At 36.7% G+C, this 21,965-nt stretch overlaps 1 protein-coding gene across 1 annotated transcript in view; it reads left to right on the top strand.

The window, feature by feature from the left end:
- The first annotated feature begins 12,910 nt into the window (after positions 1-12,910).
- Positions 12,911-21,965, top strand: part of RSPO3 (R-spondin 3) — a 53,953-nt gene continuing 44,898 nt past the window's right edge. The window contains exon 1 of the mRNA XM_072141599.1: positions 12,911-13,737. Coding sequence (XP_071997700.1) covers positions 13,641-13,737 — 97 coding nt within the window. The 5' untranslated portion in view covers positions 12,911-13,640. The remainder of the gene's footprint in view (positions 13,738-21,965) is intronic.

Raw genomic sequence — 21,965 nt, 5'->3', positions numbered from 1 at the left:
CGGCCTCGGAGCTGTGGCTGCTCAGCCGCGGACCTGCGTTCTGCGCAGAACGCCAGCACACGACAGGGTAGGAGGAGTAATGTGGCTACTGGGGCGTGGAGTAGCCACGCTGTGTAGCCTCGTGCCCGGCTACTCCATGTCCCAGTAGCCGCATAAGTAAATTTACATATTAAGGGAATAAAGTTTATTAAAAGTTAGCGTGGACGTGAGGATTAGCTCTAAAAAAAGCTATCCTCACGTCCCTTACATCCACCTACCACCCGATCTACCTTTATAGGTAGAATCGTGGTGGTAGGTGCCCTTTAAGTATCTGGTGACGCTTTAGTAAATATGGAAGGTGAGGAATGCAAACCCTCCCCGCACACTGCGTTATCAGATCCACTCTACAAAAAAAGTGGCTCGAAGGACAGAAAATTGAACACAATTTTGGAAATGCTCTAGAGAAAAAAGCTGACAGACATGACATGTTAATTTCCCCCTTCAGGTTTAGAACAATTAGAGATGTATAACAATATGCCTCTCTAATGCAGACATATTTACAGTAAATAGATCATTTATGTTGGGAAGATCTATGATCCTTCTACAAATTCTTTACATTTCAGAGGCAGTACCCATTTTTATTCTTTTTAAATATAGAATTATGTAAATGCAATCTACCAAACCGAAAAATACATGTTTTATGCATCGTTAATAAGTATTTCCAGCAAAAAGGGATCAGTGGTTAGCACTGCTTTCTAGCACTGATATAAGGGCTCTTTATATTCAAGCATCATCTGCTCCATTAAACTCACTCCACAAAATTGTATGTTTGTGAAGCAAATGATATTTAGAGCCTCAATGTATAAAGTGGATACTTTTCATGCACAGCACTGATATAGAGGTTGGCGTTATTTAGCTACTTAGAATAAATCATAAGCATCAAACATAGCTTTCAACCATCTATACATTTTCCAAATGATATTTCTTGCAATTTAATCTCTTAAACAAAACAATAACCAGACAAAATCTTCTATTGATTATAATGATCTGACCTTACTGAGCAAACTTCAGGATGACCTGGTCTAATGCTAACATTGTAAAACGATATAGTACAAAAAACACACTTTTGACTTTTTGTTGCACATTAACAATTTGCTAAAATGTAATTATTTTGCTATTTTCGTTATTTTATATCACATCCATTTAAACAATTAATTTCTCATGTAAACAACCCCCATTTTCCCACACTAGCAGCCAAAGCTTGTTGCAATCATGTTGCACATGAAAGGGATCTTTTCTCTCTTCAGGCTATTGTACAAATGTGCACAATATGACTAGTTAGGGTATACTATGTGCATGTGTTTATAGATGCACTTTGGACTATCATGCAAATGTACCACTTACATAATGTAAAATGGTCTAGATTTATTTAAGGGCTGAAGACATATTGTTGTCATTAGTGCTGTCATTTATTTTAGCCTTATACAATATGGTTGCATAAACAATGGTATAAGCATATCGGACACTATCTGAAATGGAAGCTTCACCATGGACTAATGGCATGTGTGATTCAGGAGGGAGTACTCTTCTATTTGAAGTAGACAGATAGAGGAAAAGCAAAAATAACATACAAAGCCAACAGTAACAATGTAATTTATTTTTTCATATTCAAACTTCAATATCTCCTTTTGTTGTGAACTACCAAGTCATGCTAACACTCATATTATATGGGTTTATATTTCTACAACCTATGGAACCTCATACTATGAAAAAGTAACAAGGAGCAGAAAAGCAGCAAGGGGTCAACATGTCAAAACATAAAAAGGAAACGGAAGTAATTTGTAACAGAATACATTTTGACCAATCTTTTACTGAACGTTTCTTAAGTGATATCCCAACATCTCAATGCCCTACATTCAGTTTCAATATCTACAACATCTACAATGTTTTGTGATTTTAACAGTTTTTTGTTTGTTTTTACTGCTGTGTTTGTTATGCTTGTTTTTGTTGCTGAAGGTGGTCAGAGAGAACCTAGTTCTTTTCATGAATAGCATCTATTTGTTTTTACCTTTTCTCGGTCTTCTCTTCATTACCAGGCCAGTAGGTTTTGTGAACATTTCTCTTATTTAACCCCTTGCCACCACTGGCAGTTTCCACTGTTCTGACAGAGCACTGTAATTTGAATGTGACATGTGTCACAGTGCTCCACTGCATTGCCTTTTCATGTCTCAATAATGTTGTACCACCTTAGCTAAGCTCCTAGAAGCAGGATCTAATAGGCTGTCTTTCAGCAATATATGAAATACATGCTAACACATATTTACATTTTCCCCATTTCTCTATATGAGACTAATAAAAACTGTAAAAAACTGTCTATATGTTGTGTTTATGTACTAAAATTACATTAGGCTTTGTATCATGATGTTTTCTTATAAATACTTTAATAAAGATAACAAAAGAAGAAATATATACTAAATACATGTTTTAAAGAAGGCTAAAAGTAAGAAAAAATGTATTACAATATGTAAAATTAATGTAAAAATAAATTAACTAACATATTGGTATGTATATTTTAACCTAACATACTGTATGTCTGCAGTATGATATTTAGTTAACACTTAAGATGAGCGGACCAGAACTTTAAGTTCAGGCCTGGGGTATGGGTGCGTCCCACATGACCCAGACATATTACCCCCCCTACACCCCTGGCCAATCACAACCATGGCTAGTAGGTAGGGGTTTCACTTGGCGGGTTGGCTACATGGCCACCAATCCAGCAATTTGTCCCAGTCTCAAGGGTCGCACCCGAACCCGAGCCCCCGACCCAAAATTAAAAAGGAAGATTAAGGCACAATAAAGATAGTGATCAAAAGGCCTCGTTTGGCACATCCCTTTTTCCACCCCTTAAGTTGTACTTGATTGTAAAGTGTCAATAAATGGCCTCGATAAAAGTAGGACATGATGAAGTGAATGAGGAAACACAATTAGATTAATAAATCCCCCTACTGTACTTTATGATAGTAAAACAAATTTGTCAGTTTTTTTTAATTCATTTATGAAAAAATGGAGATTGGCTGCTACCGATATACGGGGGAGGGGGATTGGGGGTATCACCAGAGGTGTCAGTGACATCACCAGTGACATCACCAGGTCTCCCCTCCTGCTGAGCAACATGTGCACTTATCAACACACTGCATCTACGCTCCATAGGCTTCTATTGCCTCCACTAAGCACATATGTTGCTCAGCAGGAGGGTACAGGATGGAAAGATGTAGCTTGCTATGTCTTTCCATCCTGCCTTTTACGTCAGATAAGATGTATACCCCTGATGAAGGAGTTTCCTCTGACATACACATCGTGTATCACGTCTCGTGTCGGAACCCCAGCCATTCATTATTTTTCCTGTACCTCATCTGTGATGTAAGTGTGGTATACCACAGTTTGTGGCTACTTGATATTTTTTCACCTACATCCCAGTCTTTCCCCCTATTCGTTTATCTATTGATTGGCATCTGTATAGGAGGGATGCAATAGTGTAAATTTTTATTGACTTGTATACAAAGGGGTGGTCCTTCACTTGCCGCAGGTGGTATCCTATGTAGGGTATTTTAATTCTCCACATTGGTGTCTGATTTTTGTCATTACTGTGTTTTAATCTTCTCATGAATTTATAATAAAGATTGTGTCGTTTTTTCCCCTCCTTAAAAATTTTTTGGCATGATTATTGGGAAAGTTTCACATATCCTGTATAGTTTTCGTCTCTAGGTTGTGAAGATGTTTAGTGATCAGACGGAGGCAACAACTATGCCTCCATCAGCCATTATATATCAATGTATACACTCAGTGTATACATTGGAAGCTTTCCCAACGTAAATGATTTTGCTGAGAAACATACTGTATGCTCATTTCAAACTATTCTAAATCTCAATGTGGATTATGAGATTTACCTTAGGCCACATTCACATGGCCATCTGGGGGATGTATATGTGGCCACAAAATTGCGGCCGCATATACGTCCACATAGACGGCAATGGCACCATGTGTGGCACCAATCCGTGGCGTACACAGGGAAAAGATAGAGCATGCTCTATTTTTCCCCGTGTCTGCGGCCGTGCTCTGCTGTTTTCACCTCCTCCTCCTCTCCAGCGCACAACGGTATACCTGCCCGGCAGGCATACCATTGTCTGAATGTACCCTTAGAGTGGAAGAGAACTGGACGGCTACAGTTTGATTTCGTTAACAGTGGGGGTTGGATGAGTCAATAGCGCCTATAGACATATATTTACTTCTAAAATTGTTGACATGTTCAGTACCTCTTTAACCCTCTGCATGAAAATATAAATATTGATGTCATCACTTGGAGAGTCAATCCATTTGTTTTTATATAAGTGCTGAGATTTCATGCCATAGAGGCTACAGTAATTGTACAATTCAGCTTTATTAGCCTATGGTAATCTAAAACCTCCTAGAAAATTTTTTTTTTATTATGTACCGATGTATAAATCCATAAAATTCAATGATAGTGTACCTTCTTTTTTCTGCACTGTACATATATTTGCAAAGCTTACCAAATTCTCATGGGGATGTAGACCTCTCTAAAAGCTGTGGTGGGATCTAATAAATCAGGATGACGGGGATGTCTGGAATTAACTCACCAAAGGTTTGCAAGGTTGTACTAGAAAAAAACAACTATTTTAGTAATGATCAGCCAGCAGCAATTCATTTTCACTGCCTGGTTGACCATGTGTAATTTACTTCATTCCCTCCCTAATGATAGTCTTCACAATTACATCTCCCCACATAGAATCCAATGTCCAATTCTATTACATTTTGCTAAGTGCTACTTGGTAACTGTCCATAATTACACACAAATATAATTAAGCAAATAGCAGACAAAAAATATATTTTAATATCCTTTCTAACAATGAGGTACTACATATATGACATGCCTTGAGAGTGAGAGTGAGAGTGCCTTGAGGAGATAACTAGACTGTCCTGTGGAAAAGATAGAAATATGAGCCATGTACTTATAAGCTTTCTTTCTTTTCTCTTTTTTTAGGAAAAAAAATCTTTCTTTTTAAGACCGTTATATTTTGTAAGTAAAAGATACTAAAAAACTTGCAACTATTTTAAGGAAAATTGGTGCTAGACATTTTTATGTATGTAAATGTACAAAATATATGTTTAATGTTTGCATTGTTAATGTGTTATATTTAATTTTTTTATACAGCAAAGTTCCAAAATCTTTTGACAATTAGAGAAATCCAAAGTTATGAATTCTTAAATAATTAGGGATACGACTCATTACATTTAAACTGCATTACATATGTAACCCAATGTATGATGTCTGATAATGCTAGAATCTTTGCCTTTCCATGGTATGTTGCTTTAACACATTGATGTCCTGTCAGTTACTATTGTAGTATTCACACAAGCTGTGGTATTATCTGAACTGGCCATACACTATTTATATACACCTTTAACACCTTTCCCAACAGCTTGTCTTCCCTGGAATCAAATAAGGGAGCATATTAATAATTTTACATGACTGACACTTTGCAACCCCACCATATCCACTATCTGAATGAATATGTCAGCTACTTTCACCAAAATACATCTAATCTGTATAACTATCTTTTAGCTTCATGTTGAAGATGTACAAAATCTTTGCTTGATAAAACAAAATCCTTATAGACTTTTCTTATCAAACATACATTGAAAAGTTTTTTTTTATGGTCAGTAAACATGGTATTCCTGCAACCCTAAATGTATTGAAAAGTAAACAAACAGCAGCTAGTTCTTACTTTAATATTTTAGAAGATTAAAAAAAGAGAGTGAATGATACTCATCTATCTTGACTGTTAAATTCCAGATTTATCTCTGTTCTGTCTTCGATTAATCCCATGATGTCACAGCATATCAGCTCGTAGACAACTAGAGACTATACCATCTATGATGGCTGGGATGGGGTTTTATAGAGCATAGAACAATCATTTTGGAGTCACCTTAGAGGGGTTGTCCGAGAGCGCAAAACAAACCATTTTGTGCTGGAGTTATATAATGGGGGGCGGGCGGCCGTGGCAGCCACCTCGGCCAGCCGGAAGCTAAACGCTTCCGTATGTTTCCATCGGGCATGGACCAGAGAGATGGCAGTGCGGAACATCAGGAGGGACAGCGGAAGTAATTAAATGTTTATTTTTTTAACCAGCCCCCTCCTGGCCACCAATATATTTTTTTTTATGCTTTCGGACAACCCAAGTTGAGAATCTTATCTTTCTGTGAGATATGGAACCAGAGATGTAGGCAGTTAAAGATACATAGTTGGCCAGATAAAGATATAGGCAGGTCAAGATACATAGTTGGGAATGCAAGCTACAGATAAAAATCAAATTCCTGTATCCTGTCTGTACTTCTGATTCTGTAGCAAGAATCAAATGCCTGATGCAATTTGAAAGAGAAAATTCTCATTTTTAATAGTTAATCGGAATTTATTGGATTTATGATTTATAAAACTCTAGCAAAATTCCCCTTCAGTCTCGGACTGATCTTAGGTTCATTTTCATATACCTTTTTGAGTCAGCTCTTTGAAGGTGAGACTTAACCTAAAAGAGTGCTAGAAAGGGTTCTGACACTGACAGTTCTGTTAGTTTGGTGTGGCAAAAGCTGTTGATAGATTCCCCATAAACTATTTAGAAAGCAAAACCAGAATGGTGTTATTAACTTTCATTATGGATCTTCTTCTCTGCAGAACAAGCATGGGCTGAATTTATATCTAATTTCAAAAATATATATCTATTTAAATGATGGCATGAGAATTATAGAAGCCATTTCTGCCACAATAAGCAGATAATTAAGGAGGCTTCAGTGTAAGCAGAGGTGGTCTTAGATGGACAGGCACGCTACTAAAGGTACTGTAAGGTAAATATTTTTTATGATAATTCTGCTCAATCCCCAGTAGGACGATGGTTGTCCCACCAGGCCATAGTTCATAAGTACTGTAATTATTTTCTAATACAAGAAGTTTAACTATTTAAGTCAACTAGCCACAGTACTAGTAATGGGAAAGGACTCCATTTGTCAAGATTTCATCAAGCCAAACCCTGAGTGTGCAAGGGCTTAGTTCCACCAAAGGCTTCAAAAGCCTGAAAACCTCAGTATAACAATGCCTTTATTACTGAACGACTGATATTACAGGGGGAAACTCTGTGTGACCATATATCTCTCACAAAATGTCCTCTGCATAGAAAATGTTGTGTTATATGTCAACTACAAAAATGAGCAAGAGCCTCTGTTTTTTTGTGACCCTCCTCTCTTTCCCATAGAGGAGAAGGGGTACAAGTAAGGGGTTACACTGTATGATTTTCATATTACCTAAGGTAAAAGGTCATATGAAAAAGAGTTCTTAAAATAGTATGATACAGTGCAATTTTATATTAATATAGTGAAATTAGAAAAGTGATAGCTCTTTACAAAATTAGCTTTAATGATTAGCTTTGTTGTACCTTTTTTTAGTATAAAATAATTTGTTAAAATTTATTATTTTGAATTAAAAATGAAAATAATTGAGAAAATTAAACCTCTTTATCATCGTATTTTTCTCTTTATAAAACTTCAAATTAAAGGATATTTATCCTTTTTGGTAACATATGAAAGTCCCATATACTGTGCAAACACAAATATTGGGTTAAAACATATTAATGCTTAAAATGTTTATTTTAGTATCAATACATTTTGATGTGTACATTTGGGAAAATCAGTCATATATTGATGTAATAGAGACACCCCAGCAGACAACATTGCTTGCTCCAAATTTAATTCTCAGAAAAAGGTGTATAATTTACTCAATTACTTTGTTTTAATTAAACAGAGTTGGTTTTAAAACAGAATGACCAAACCTAAGTCTTATTGAGACTCTGCATGGGATCAGTACCCAGTAGGGTGTATAGTTTCTACCATTGCCTGAGGGAGCAAAGCAGTAGTCCAAGAGATCATCAAAAGCAAACAGTCTTTTCACTAAATATAGGTAGAAAGGAAGTACTCAATGAGACAACTAAATACCCATACAAGTCATTTACTTGTTTTGTACGGTGAGGGCTGCAGTAAGAATGAAACTTCTAGCCATGCTAGAAACATAAACACCCACAGCCCTCTGCTACCTCCAACAAGGTACCTATAAATTTGTTAAACCAGAAAATTTTTTAAGTGTAATTTATATAGTGCTACCGACAATCCTTAACAGGGTTTTCCAGATTTATATATATATATATATATATATATATATATATATATATATATATCTGACCGAGGGGGGGGGTGGCAAAGAAAACAAAAAAGAACTTATGCGTACCTTCTCTGGTGCTTCCATCCTCTGTCAGTGCCATGCCTCTGTATGTTTACGGAGGGAAGCGCTTCGATCCAACTACTTCCAATTATCAGATATGGCATTCCACTGCTACGCGTCTGGCGCGTAGCAGTGGACGGGTGGGCATGTCCAGCCTCTGTTTACAAACACGGCTCTGACGGGCGACGCAGTGAGACAAGTAGAAAGTAAACATGAGATGTTTGGGTTTTTTTTAGTCCCCTGGACGGATAAGAGACCAAGATTGGACTGTTTTAAATATACTTACCTCTCCCCGGCAAACCAGTCTAGAGAGTAGCCACCTATCATCAATGGCCTATGTTGGTATACAGAAGCTCAGTGGTGGCATTGCAATGACAGAACGCACATGTTACTGCCTGTGCACACACACTGACGTGGGTGTGCATTCTGTTTGTTTGTGACCCTCCTCACTTTGCAGTAGAGGAGAAGGGTTACAACTAATGGGTTTCACTTATGATTTTCATATTACATACAATAAAAGGGCACATGGAAAATAATTCTCACAAAGTATGTTGTAATGTTAAGAGTGCAGTTTAAATTAAATTTTAATTAATAAATTGAAATATTGAAATAAATAAATATTGAAATAAATTGAAATATTAAAATATGTGACATAAGCCTCCATATACCATCAGAGGCAGACCGGGATGGGAGACATCACACTGGACCAGAGTGCCAGAGAGAAGAAAGTATAGATTGTGCTATTTTATACCGCCTGGGACCCATATAAAGAAAACACATTTCCTGACTAGAGCATATAAGGACTCAAATTGTTTTTTAAATACATGTACAAAAAGGAAACGGAAGATGTGTTATATCCCATAGATTAGATTTATTGAGTATAACCCCCAATTCAAATTGTAACTAGATAAGAATTTTAAATGCCAACACTGTATCAGCCATTATTACCTGTAAGACTAGGACAAATCATAGTTTTAAATTAGTTGAAACAAACTGTAAAGAACTTAGTCTTATTGGTATTTGTTTCTGACTGCTGTGACCCCTACAGGATGGGGGACTAATTTAGTTGCAGAACAAAATAGCCATCCCTCAATTCCATAGAAGTTCTAGAGAGATGTCTATACATATACACCATTGCTGTAATTAAACAGGGGACTTAGAAACCTCCATTACTCTGAAAGTTGGGTTTACTGCAGCTGGAAACCCCAGTATCAGACATAAGGAATAGGGCCAATTAATTTTTAGTGGGAAAGCCATAGTAATTTTAGGTATTGCATTACTATACAGGCATTTACACCCGGGTTACATACAATATTGGGTCTGTAGGTGTGTTCTTAAGTTGATTTTGTATGTAAGTCAGAACTGTATACTTTATCATTGTAACCCCCCAGCCAAATTTTTTTTGGTCTCTGTGACAATTGGATTTTAAAAATGTTGGATTGTCATAAGAACCAGGATTAACAATAAAGCTTCATTGAAGACACCGGTGATAACTGTTATAGCGGTTTATTGTAGTATAGGACTAAAGTACAGTAAATTACCAACATCCGGGGCTCCGTTTGTAACTAGGGGTCCCATGTAAGTCAGGTGTTCTTAAGTAGGGGACCGCCTGTACTTAAGTTAAACACATTCTACTATGGTTTAGCAGTACTTGACAGTGACTTTGATAACAATTTCTTTTTGTTGACATAATGGGGCTCATTTACAAAGGGTTGCAAGCAAACTTTAGTCGGACTGTTCACCATTTTCAGGCCTAAAATGGCTCGCACAGGTATTTAATAAGCGTGGTGTGCGCTGGGATTGTGGCACACGCGACCCTTTTAATGGCGCAGCTGCACTGACTTCCATGCAACACAAATAAGGGGGTGTGCCATCAGACGGTCCAACTGATTCGGACTGAGCGCAGGATTTAACTTTCAAATGCGTTATATGTGCATTATAGTCAGACAATGCACTTTCTGTGAACTCCGTGGACCCTGTAGGTAAATGTGCCCCATCAGTAGCACAACTATTGGTGTGGGTTAAATGTGTAGCAGTTTCTTGATATTACAGAGGACATAAGCCCTTAACCTTTATCTATTCCATTATCAATTATTCCGATTTTTTAATATTTATATTATATAAGTCTAAAAATGTGGCTTCCTATCAACATAGGTTGTTTTTCTATGTGTATATAATTACTGAAGTAACAACTTTTAGTAAGTCGTGCTGTAAGATACCATCATATTATAAAGTGGTACAGAGTACTAGGTGGTACCGGAAATACTAACAATGATACTGACCCAAAAGCCAATGTTGTGAATGACCAGCATGGTATTGACCCTGGTGCTAAAGCTTTTTAATGCATCAATGGTCCATGACTGAATCTACAATTGCTGCCAACAAATGAAGAACCATACACTTTATTTGTCTGTATTCTCTCATACCATTTTTATTAAAACATATGCAATGTACATTGCTGTATACTTACTTTTTATAGAACCTTTACTTCTACGTTCTACTATAAAGTTATAGAAACCTCTTCAAAACTGAAGAAAATGGTGGTGCTTCTGGAAATGTAATGGTCTAGATGCTTTTCTTGCATTTAGATACATGTTTGTCTGAAAAAAAAATCGGAAAAGCATTTGCATACCTTTAATAATTCTTATAGTCAAAATAACAGAATTTGAGATGTAAATCCTTCTAACCAAGTATCTCAGATACCCTGAATAACAATATATAAACTTAGTATTTCACCTGATGACTTTATTACCTAAGGCAGTGTCATTGTGGAAAAAGAAGGTACGGATTAGCATATGGAAGGTGAGGTTAATCCCTGTAATTTCTTACCTTCCCATCTATCTTCCTATGTTTACTTTGTAGGAGAACAATCCTACTCCATTATGGTTGGACATGACAGTTCTTTTCTTAAATGGAGTGTCATTACTATGGTTGGAATTTGGATATACACAGAACAAAATAACTATAATTTAGATTTCCAAGAGCCTGTGATGAGATTATTTCACACATACTCAAAAGGACAACAAAAGCCAATGAACAAATGACTGCATGGGAGAGAATTCACAAATGGACAAAAAACTGTATTTATTTATATGTTTCCCTTGTTTTGTAATATGCTTGAATTTGTATGACACTGCATAATAACTTTCACATTTAATATGGAAACCAGCAATATACTTCACACTAGAATAGACTACAGCAATCAGTCATACGATGGATCGAATGTTCCAACCATCAACACACTGCACTAAATTAGCCGATCTAAGACGTAGGAACAAAAAAAATGAAACAACAGAGGGAGCTTGTTCATAGTGGTGAATGATGGGCCAGTGATGCCATGCACACCTAGATTTACCTGATGAGGGACGAAAGAATCCAACATCATAGATCCCTTTCTGTAGTAGCCTTTAGCTAACTCTCAGTGCACATTTTAAGATGACTTTCATCTTTTGTATATGACCAGTTTAAGTACTTATTACTTACAGTTATCACTAATATTATTACCAATTGACTAATAGTACAGTAAAACATACGATATTTAGTAATAATGAAGTATAATTAGTGATGTTCACATTGTATTCTTAAAAAACAGTAGTATTAAAATGATAGTATCAGTTATATATAACTATAATAATTAAAATAGATCAATGTTTTATTTTTTTACTATTGCTTTCATAGCTATCGATATTACTACTTGGAAATTATGGAAACTACTACTAATATATCATTTTTATTAATACTGTTAGAAGTACTAACATCAATCACATTAAGAAATGTCATTATTTCGCTTCTTTAATTGTAGAAATCAGACCATGTCTCTTTACATTTATTTAATCTACTTTAGTTTCTAGGATGTTCTTTTTCTTCACTCAGAAATTTACTTTAGCTTTCCTTTGACCTCATTTGTAACTATTTATTATCTTTGGTAATGGTCACTTTACTACATTCAGCTCATATAGGGTTTCTAGTAATGCATATAAATGTTGGTGGTGCAATCACCCATAAATAAAAGCAGTTAAGTAGAGTGTCAGCATAGCCATATAATGTGTGAAATGTGTTGAGAGACCACAAGAAAGCTGAGAAGGACAGTGACTGATACCACCACAGAGCACACAGGATCTCGGGTAGCTCTACACACCTAGAATGATGAAGTAACAAACCAGATGTGTTTTATTTACTTTCCCACCCAGTGAAAGCATCCAGTGTGTGTGAGCATGTGTATATCTATGTATATATTGGTATGCCCACACAGATGCGTCAGGTCATTATTTGGCGGAGCTCAGGATGATAGAATCAATTCATATTACAGCTACATGTACAAGTTATTCTGCATACTGTAGTACTGTTAGCTCTATAAAGCCTCTGTGCTGCAGTTAGAAATCTCACCCTCTCGCTCTATGGGATAATTCGTCCCAGAGCACAGACTACGACTGGCTTCCCTTTACACTTTTCTTTCCCCCAAGCACTGCCCACGTCCCATTGTAATTGACTTGCACACTTAATCTTCAGCTTTCTTTTAAAGAGAGGAGGGGGTGTGTGGAGAGGGATAGGGGGAGGTTAAGTCACTGACATCGGTGTAGTGAGGGGAGTCTGACAGAAGCAGCCAGTCTTATAGAGTGCAGCCCAGTGAGAGTAGGCAGTCAGCTAAGGGGGAGGCAGTTGATTTACAGTAACCTACACCAAGCACTGTAGCCTCAGTAAGAAGTCTACAGGGTCTATGTATTGTGATAGCTACAAAAATAGTATTTAGGCAAATATATGTGTAGTAAAGAGGCAGGCTGCCTTCTTATGTTTAATAACTTCTGTCTGGATCACGGGAACATAGGAGAGACTTGGATTTGTCATATTTCAGCAGGAAAGATTCTCCTGCATGACTTTACCTGGTAGGGCTTCTGGTGAGGTATCCCTTATATTCGGCAATAAGACACCTTGGATGTTAGATGGATATAGGAAGCACTTCACAGAGGTGAGTGGATTTTGGAAAGTGACTGATGATCCCACCTGTGAACCGGAGTTATCTAGTCAAGAATACTTCTTTCTTGGACCTCTGCTACCAGCATAGACTTTGGTTGTAAGCAACATGCTACCTGCATCCCACCCAGGGATTCTATCTGCTGACTTGGCCACATCCCTTGTAAGGTACTCTGCCTATCTTACAATGCACAAATAGTCCTCTTATCATCCTGTTTCACTAATTGTCCTGTCCACTTATCTTCTGGAAGTCCTTGTGGATTGTGTTTGCATCACCGGGAAGAAGAGACCTAAAGGACACTCTACTCCACACTGAAGAAGCTAGGGGAGAAATCATTACAAGGTTACTATGCAATTGCGACTGCTTTCATTGTGTTTGATCATTGTGAACTTCTTGGAATATATTGAAAGTCAACACATCCCCAGAGGGAGGCGACATCGAAGAAGTAAGTGTCACTGCTGGTGCGTGCAAATATTCACCTGTTCTTGAGTGCTGGGTCCTTCCTCTATTATTAGTTGAGCTAAATCCTAGGGAAGAGATGCACCTGCCCCATTAATAAGTACCTGCTCTCGTATCTTCAGTAAAGGCAATCAGATCACAAAGAGAATCACTCTATTGTCTTGTGTAACTGCTTATTCCATTACCTACCACTGTTTATGAGAATGTCTGATTTAAGTGTATAATATTAAAAAAGCTACGGTACAACACACAAATAGTTTTATGAAGAAACTATGAATTATTCCCTAAGTAAATGGCTTAAATATTGTACTACACATAAGACTGTATGATAAAGGTTGACCACATTTTGTATATGGGCTTTACGTAGAATACTAACTAAGTTGCTACTGTGTGTTTCATTGGGGATTCCAAGACTGAGTTCTGGATCATGAAAGAACTTCATTTTGTGCAAAGATCTTTATTCATCTTATCAGTTACAGATGGAGCTTCTCTTTGTCTTGTTTTGACTGAGCTGGTTAATTCGGGAAACATATACAGTTTCACCTTATGACCAGTGGATCTATGCAATTTAAACTGAGATTAAGCCCAGACCACACCAGTGGCAGGCTGCATCAGGGGACGAAGTCAGCTCTGCTCTGCCTTCTATAAAGTCCTGTAGACATTACTCCAAGTTCTTGGCTTGTGTGTTTTGAACATTAAATCTACATACTGCATTAACCATTGTTTGGATAGGTTTCCTTCTATGACAAACATTGTCATATGTCCCCAGGCTCTGATTAAATATGCTAATATCTAATCCTGAAGCAACACTATCTGTGTCTTGTAATGAATCTGTCTGCATACACAGCCCCAAGCAGGATGCAAACAACAAACCGGCATTCTACTAGTTACGTTTATTTGCTCAGCACATCATTGGTAATTAGTTTGTAATTGGAATGTCAAGCAAATCCTATTATAGAAGATCCCAGCCTGTAACCAGGATCCCCTACATATTGTAATTTATCCCAGCGCGTTTTTGTTACAGTAAATCTGATTTACTTGTAGACAGCCGCTGCTTACCCTTGAGATTAGTATTTGTATATTTGCTTTAATACTGACTCTAGAACCTACTTCACAAATGAAACTTTGCCAAGTTTGTCATGTAAAGCGTAGCTGAGCTGGAGATTTGGCACTCTTCAAATGTGATATGAGCATGTGTTATCTGTAGCAGCCTGCAGGTAATCCCTTTGATAATGGATAAAGAATGTAACCCCAAAAAGTTAAATGGCACATTCTGCTGTGTTACATTTCATATTATTTTCAGAGTCTGCCAATGACTAACTGGTCTCTCATAAAGTTTTAATCTTGAAGTACCTGGTGCACTGACAGATAAGCTTGGCTGTGGTTGTAAAATGCAGATGAGCTGACCACAGTGGACATCAGCAGGGACATACATTCCTGTTGTCTGATCCTGATAGCAGGGAAGGCACCAAAATGTTCTCAGCATATAATAAAAATAATATTCCTAGAAAGAATACATATCTGATCTCCCCTCAACTAAGTGAGGTGACTTATATGTGTCTATGTGGCTCCATGTGTTCTCCTGACTCTTACTAAACTACCTCAGCAAGAGAGCTCAGTACGTTACTGTGAAAGTGCTTACAGATGGTACATGAATGTTGGGAAGTGTCTGTCCTCCAGCAGGCACCAGCAATGTGATCAGATCTCTCCAGACTTTTCCCTACGAAGGATTTGTAGCTGCAATGTGTTGAATACGATATAGAATTGCTTGCATCCAGCAGATAAGCCACCATTCCCCACAGCAATGAGAAAGGATAGTTGTACTCTATATATACATATACACACATATATATATTATATATATAAGAAAATGTATAACATGTCAATGTATGTTACAATAATATGGGAGAAACTTTATCAATTAATATAACTATATGTATACAGTTTTATCCACATACAGTTACGTTTTTTACTTTATAGGTTGATACAAAATAAGCTTGAGATTATTAGAAAAAGTCAATTAATGTACAGAAAATGGCTATATTTTATCTTATTATCTAAGACTTACACAAGGGAGGTTACACTACCCTCTGGTTAAATATAATGGTAGAATATGCGCAGAGTAATGTACTTGGATGTAATGGCAAAACTTAAACAATTTTCCACCTTGTGTAGACTTTGGGCTGCATAGTATAAACTCTGCAGCTCTGAAGTCACATGTACCTCTGACCCAGTAAGATGCTGGTCTACCTGCCATTCTATTATAGCTATATATGTCTGCTACTTACCCATGTATCTGTGATAGATGATGACGTCTTGTACAAATGGTTCATATTTTATAAATCTTTTCTTATGAAAAAATATCTTTTCCATCTGTATATTTTGTTCAAGCCATTACCTTTTTGCTAAACATTTTTCTATGATTTTCAACTATTTCCATATTGAGAGTATGAGTGTAAAAACACAGTTTGTTGAAATGTGAAGTGCTACTGTCCTCAAACTGTGTGACCAACTAGAATGGAAAAATAATGCAATACATTCAATTGTGAGTCTTTCACTGCCCTCTAGTGGCTCCTGTGTCAAGGTTCCTGTAGGATGTAAAAACGCTCAGTTTCACTGCATTGCAGGAGTAGGTTTCAATCCACATTACATTTTTATAAAAGTTCATAATGTTATTAAGTGTATTTTCTATCTTTCATGCTTATTGCATTTATTAATTTCTTACAGATCTGCAAAGTGCCACAAAATTATGTTATATACAGCACCATGTTTTATAGACATATCTATAAAACCTATACCGCTTATTTAGAACAGCCTACATCTGTGTTATCAAGTGGCACCATGGTCTTCCAACAGTATGGCTGTAAGTGGTGTTCTCTCAGTGTCTCACATGCATTGTAACTACTCAAGAGCCCATTTTAAAGTCTACAATGTATGGAGTCAAACTGATAGACCTGGTGCCCCTGTCAACATTTACAGCCAATTTTGTGGTATCAAGACTGATGATTGTGCTGCTTAGACAGAACAGGATGACCATTTGACCCCCATTTACATAAATTAGTACATACCTTGAACTTATCACCACTAGCTAGTTAACATACGCAAAACAACAAAGTGAAGATAAGAGTCTACACAACATTTGAAGGTTCCATGTTTATCTCAGGCCAATTACCTGGATTCTTGTAGTTACATATGCATTTTAGTAAATGATATTACACATAACAAATTATTTCTAATTAGATTCTAGGAGTGTAGAAACTATTGTAAGTATTAGTATTCACTTTTTGCAATGTTGACTAGTAGTAGATGATGGAAGAATCTAGCACATGCTATACAAGAAATGTTCACATTAAACTGTATAATAGAGTATAGAAAACCAGGTACCAATGCCAAAAGTGGACAAATAAAAGGGCATAAACACTACCACGGTACAGACTCCATGAGTCAGATAACTTATAGTAGATTCTTAGATTTTTAGTTTTTGGCAGCTTTGTAAATGTATTTAAGAGGGACACAAAGGAAAATTGTATAAATAGCAACTGCATGATATAGCTGTTCGTTGAACACCGGTATAGTTGGGAGAAATAACAGCCAACACTGCCTTTTAAACAAACAATTGGCCAACATTGTGCATATGTTCTGGATAGGTAGACAGTGGCCTATCTCCATGAGAACTTCCTTGAGAAGGAAATGGACAGTTGAAATACAACTGGCCGGTGGTACCACACACTGTAACGGTAGGTAGTGATCATTGTTGAATTCTCAGTCCAGTAAATTGTTAATATGAAAGAAGACACACACCAAAGTTTTTTTTTAGATTTATTTTATGAGTGCAAATATAGTTCCAATTAAAGCTTTCATCAAAATATAGAGTTTTGATTGGTAAGTGTAAATGACAGATCACAGAAAACGTGACGTTTCGGTCATCCTGACCTCTGTCAAGCAACATCTGAATCTAATACCACCTGCACGGAGAATAGAACTGCTGAGGTACCAATTCCTTATGGCACCATTAGGTGGTTATAAACATGCATAAAACACAGATCTGAATATAGATGTAGTTCATAGCTTTCCTTAAATTATTGGAGAAAATGTTGTCTTAATAAACATTACATTACAAAAAGTGAATTTAGTTCAGCACAGCTGTTATATCGGATAATAAAGTTCACAAATGTAAAATATTGGATGTGATGATTATTATCCCTTAAAGCCGTCAATACATTAAAAGATTCATGTTGCAGTTTTTCAAATCCATATTTTGGATCGTTATGTAATTTAAAAATGACATTGGTGGTAGTCTTCCTAAACGCAAAATATTTTAAGGATAATTGTAATTATTAGATTAAACTGCAGAATCCAGGTTATACACAAAAAACAAACAATGGCGGAACCAACTGAAGCGCAATGCGGATGTCATAAGTTTTCCCTGTTGGTAAATTTCAAGGGATTTCAACTATTTAATATTCCTTGTATGAAACTGTAATACACCTTTTTACCTGTTCCCTTACTTTTCTCTTTGTTGCTACTGCAAGTTTTACCGGAAAGTTTATATATGGTTTTCTGGTCAATTTGCTCATTTTTAAATATTTAGCTAAATGAGAAAATTTAAGATAAACACAAAAAACATGGGGTATTTTTGCACAATGAACAACCATCTTTATGACCATCTTGTGCAGCAATGTTAGGCAGTGTATATTCCATTACATTTCTTAGCCCTATGGGAACAGGGACCGATTTGGCAAGCTCTGCTCTGCTGCATAATCTTTGCGCTATATAAATAAAGGAATTATTATTGGCATTTACATTTTTTAAATGTAATGTAAAAATGATGTCGCATTAACTTTTGTGTAAGCTTGTAGTAGTCAATAATATAAGTACAGCAAATATTTTTGTAAGCATACCATGTTGTGCTGGATCAGAGTTTTATTTGTATAATGTTGATTTTTATACATATGGCTATAACTTGTATGAAAGGATATGTTCATAAAATAAGATTGATCCATTTTTTCACAAAATGGTGAAAATGCACCATACCTTTCCTGTACATTCCAAAGCACCGAAGTTGGTGGCCCGGAAGGCATCTTTCAGAAATACTGCGGCTAGAATGTGCTTTAAAATATATAATTCCATGTCTAGAGTCAGAATTTTGGTTTCCAGAATATCCTTATGACTTGTAATGATGTGGCATCTTCAAGACCCAGCCGGCGCTACAGTGCCTAGTATGCCATCAAACATTGCGGGAACTGGACATACTGAAAATATATTACATTTATTTGTCTATTTTAAACCTGTCTGAAGCTAAGCACTAGACCAAATGTTTAACTAAACAGTCACAGTATAATACATATCAATATTACAGCAGTTCTAATTACTTTACATAAGCAAGTGCTCAAAAACATCTCTCTGTAGAGTTACATTTTGTAATGTTAATTCAGATAAGCCATGCCTGCAGATCTTTTAATGCAACTGGATTTTCAAAGATGAAATAGAAACTTGGAAAAGATTTGCAGTTCATCTAAGAGAATTACAAACATTATAAAAGTCCAGAGCAAGTTTGAAATAATAATATATGGAAAATACTAGTTATGTATAGTCATTAACATGTCTATGCTTCAAATTTTGAACTAAAAAGTGAGTCATTTTATAAATAAGGGATTTAGGCAGGGCCACATCTGTGATGAGGAAGGATGAAGATCCTGCCTCAGGCGGCAGATTACGGTTCCTTGTGGGGGCAGCGGTAGATTGTCTGAAAAATTGCCATGGCTTTTGTGTTATTATTGGAATTTGCATAATATGGATTGAATAAAGAAAATGCAATTTTAAAACAATTTTTCACGAGTGCTGGATCCATCTACCACTTCATTATAGGAAATGTGTATATCTCATTTGGGCAATATCACCCTGTTTATCACCAAAATATCACTCTGGCCATTCACCCTATATTCATACACAATAGGGCACATTTATTAAGAACAGTGCAAACTGCACTAAATGCAGTGTGCCTGTGTAGTGAGCAGGGTGCGCCAGATTCAGGATTTCTGGCACCCGTTCTTCATGAACCAGGTGCTCTCCCTGCACTGTCCGGGCAGAGTGCACCAACTGTTTTTGGTGCACCTTAAAGTGGGGCATACAATACAATTCTGTCAGATAAATCTGGCAAACCGTCCGACTGAGCACCAGAACTCCTCATAATTTGTGTTGCATTGTCAAGTGCAGCTGCGGCACAAAAGGGTTGCATGCAACTCAATTGTGGTGCAGGCACTTCTTAAATACCTGTGCAAGCAATTTGCACCTAAAAGAACATGCAAAAGAACTGGCGTAAGTACTTAAGTAAATGTACCCCAATGTGCTGGCAGCTAAAGAACATTCTGGGCGTGGCATCTATTAAGTTGTTTTAAAAAACCTCTGAAAATAATAGGATCAAGCTGCTTTTACTTGTCCTTGCTAATTACTGTACATTAGGCCCATCTACAGCATGACCTAGCCAATCTAGTCAATGCAAGTCAGGTTAAAATACTGGTGTTTCATCACCAAGATGACCATACTCAAGATGACCATACTCAAGATGACCATACTAAAACAGGAAAGTCTTTCTTGAGTAGAATCCTGTATACTTTAGGGCCACAGAGATCTTTGATCATCAGTAAGAGAGACCTTTAACTTCAAAAGCTTAAACTGGTAATTGTGAAGCCTCCACTCTTGATGGTGTGGTCAACAGTGTAATGTAATTCTCACTTAATTTTTTGCTCTTGGGGACAAGCTCCTCCAGATAAGTTTGTCAGTAGCTTCCTCCTTTCTTCCATATCAGACACATAAGCTGATTCCAGTATCATGGGGTAGACAATATGCACCATGCCACTTCATATAATCCAAAAATGGGAAAATTCTAGTATATTTCAATATTCATTCTGCATATATAGATGTCTGCTATCATATTCATCATCACCATAATTGCAAAATCTGTCACAAAAGACATGTATATTGCATTGTGCATCTATAGAGTAAGTGCATTGTGCATCTATAGAGTAAGTTAAAGTCAGTATGAAGTATTACAAACTTCAATACATTAATTTTAGCCTTATTTATTAAGAACGTAAGACTTCAATACAATAAATGCATAAATCTGGCATAAATGCACATCTTCTTCAAAAAGTATATTAGACAAGGTGCCCTTTTCCCTTATATTCTTTTATTTAGCAGGAGAATTACTTGCTGAGTTAAATTCTGGTCCAGATACTTGAAGAGTTCTCAGGACCCCAAGTCTTAACACCTGGCAACCCCCAAAAGCTCTATGAAGTGAGAACGGTGCCCCTATAAGCGCTGCTTCTGTAACAGAGACCAGTGATGTCATATCCATTAGGTCAAATGGCCCTGTGGCAACTCTATTTCATTCAAGTGAATGGGGCTGATCTGCAGTACTAGATGTTGGTGTCTGAGCTAGAAGGAATGCAGAAAACCCTTTAAAATAGTACTCACATCTAAATTATTGATGCAATAGATGATCAATAAATATGGGTCTCAATCCTAGCCCTCATCTTGTAAAGCTGTCTTAATCCACCTTAACTATTATGATCTATGAATTTTATATTTAGAATTCATTAAGAAAATTGATTTGTAATATATAGTGCACAAGACATTTGGTGATATATCTTATCAAAGTAAAGTGCTTCTTTCTCCACTTTCTCCACTGGCTTTTATCATCCTTCATCCTTTCCTCTTTATCTGCTGAATTCCATCTTGCTAGCTGCAAGAAAGAAGCTGACTGATGTGATAGACTATTTAAAAAGAACCTGCCATTTAAATTAACCCAAAATAAATACTATATTAAAAACCATGATTAAAAAGCATTGCCCTTATCCCTACATGGTTCCTTTCCATGGCTGCAATGTTAAATCAGTTTATAAACTCATGTGAGTCCAAACACATTGAGTGCGTCCTACATAGTAAATTTTACTTGCATTGCAATGCCTCCTTGTTCCTGATTGACAAGTATCAATGCTAGGACATGCTATTGTGTGGAATATTGAGAAAGAGTTCTGTTACATCATTGACAACTTCATGTCATGTGACCAGGGAGATGTAATCTAAGATCCTTTGCCAGTTAGTTTTGCAATGTCTTCTCCATGTATGTATCTGATCACATGAAACACAGAATGCCTCCACGGAGGTATGGGGAAGAATAGAAGGTAAATATTCACTGAAAGGGAGTATAGA

The sequence above is a fragment of the Engystomops pustulosus genome, chromosome 3 (assembly GCF_040894005.1).
Source record: "Engystomops pustulosus chromosome 3, aEngPut4.maternal, whole genome shotgun sequence".
NCBI lineage: Eukaryota > Metazoa > Chordata > Amphibia > Anura > Leptodactylidae > Engystomops > Engystomops pustulosus.
This window is presented reverse-complemented; position numbering and strand designations above follow the sequence as displayed.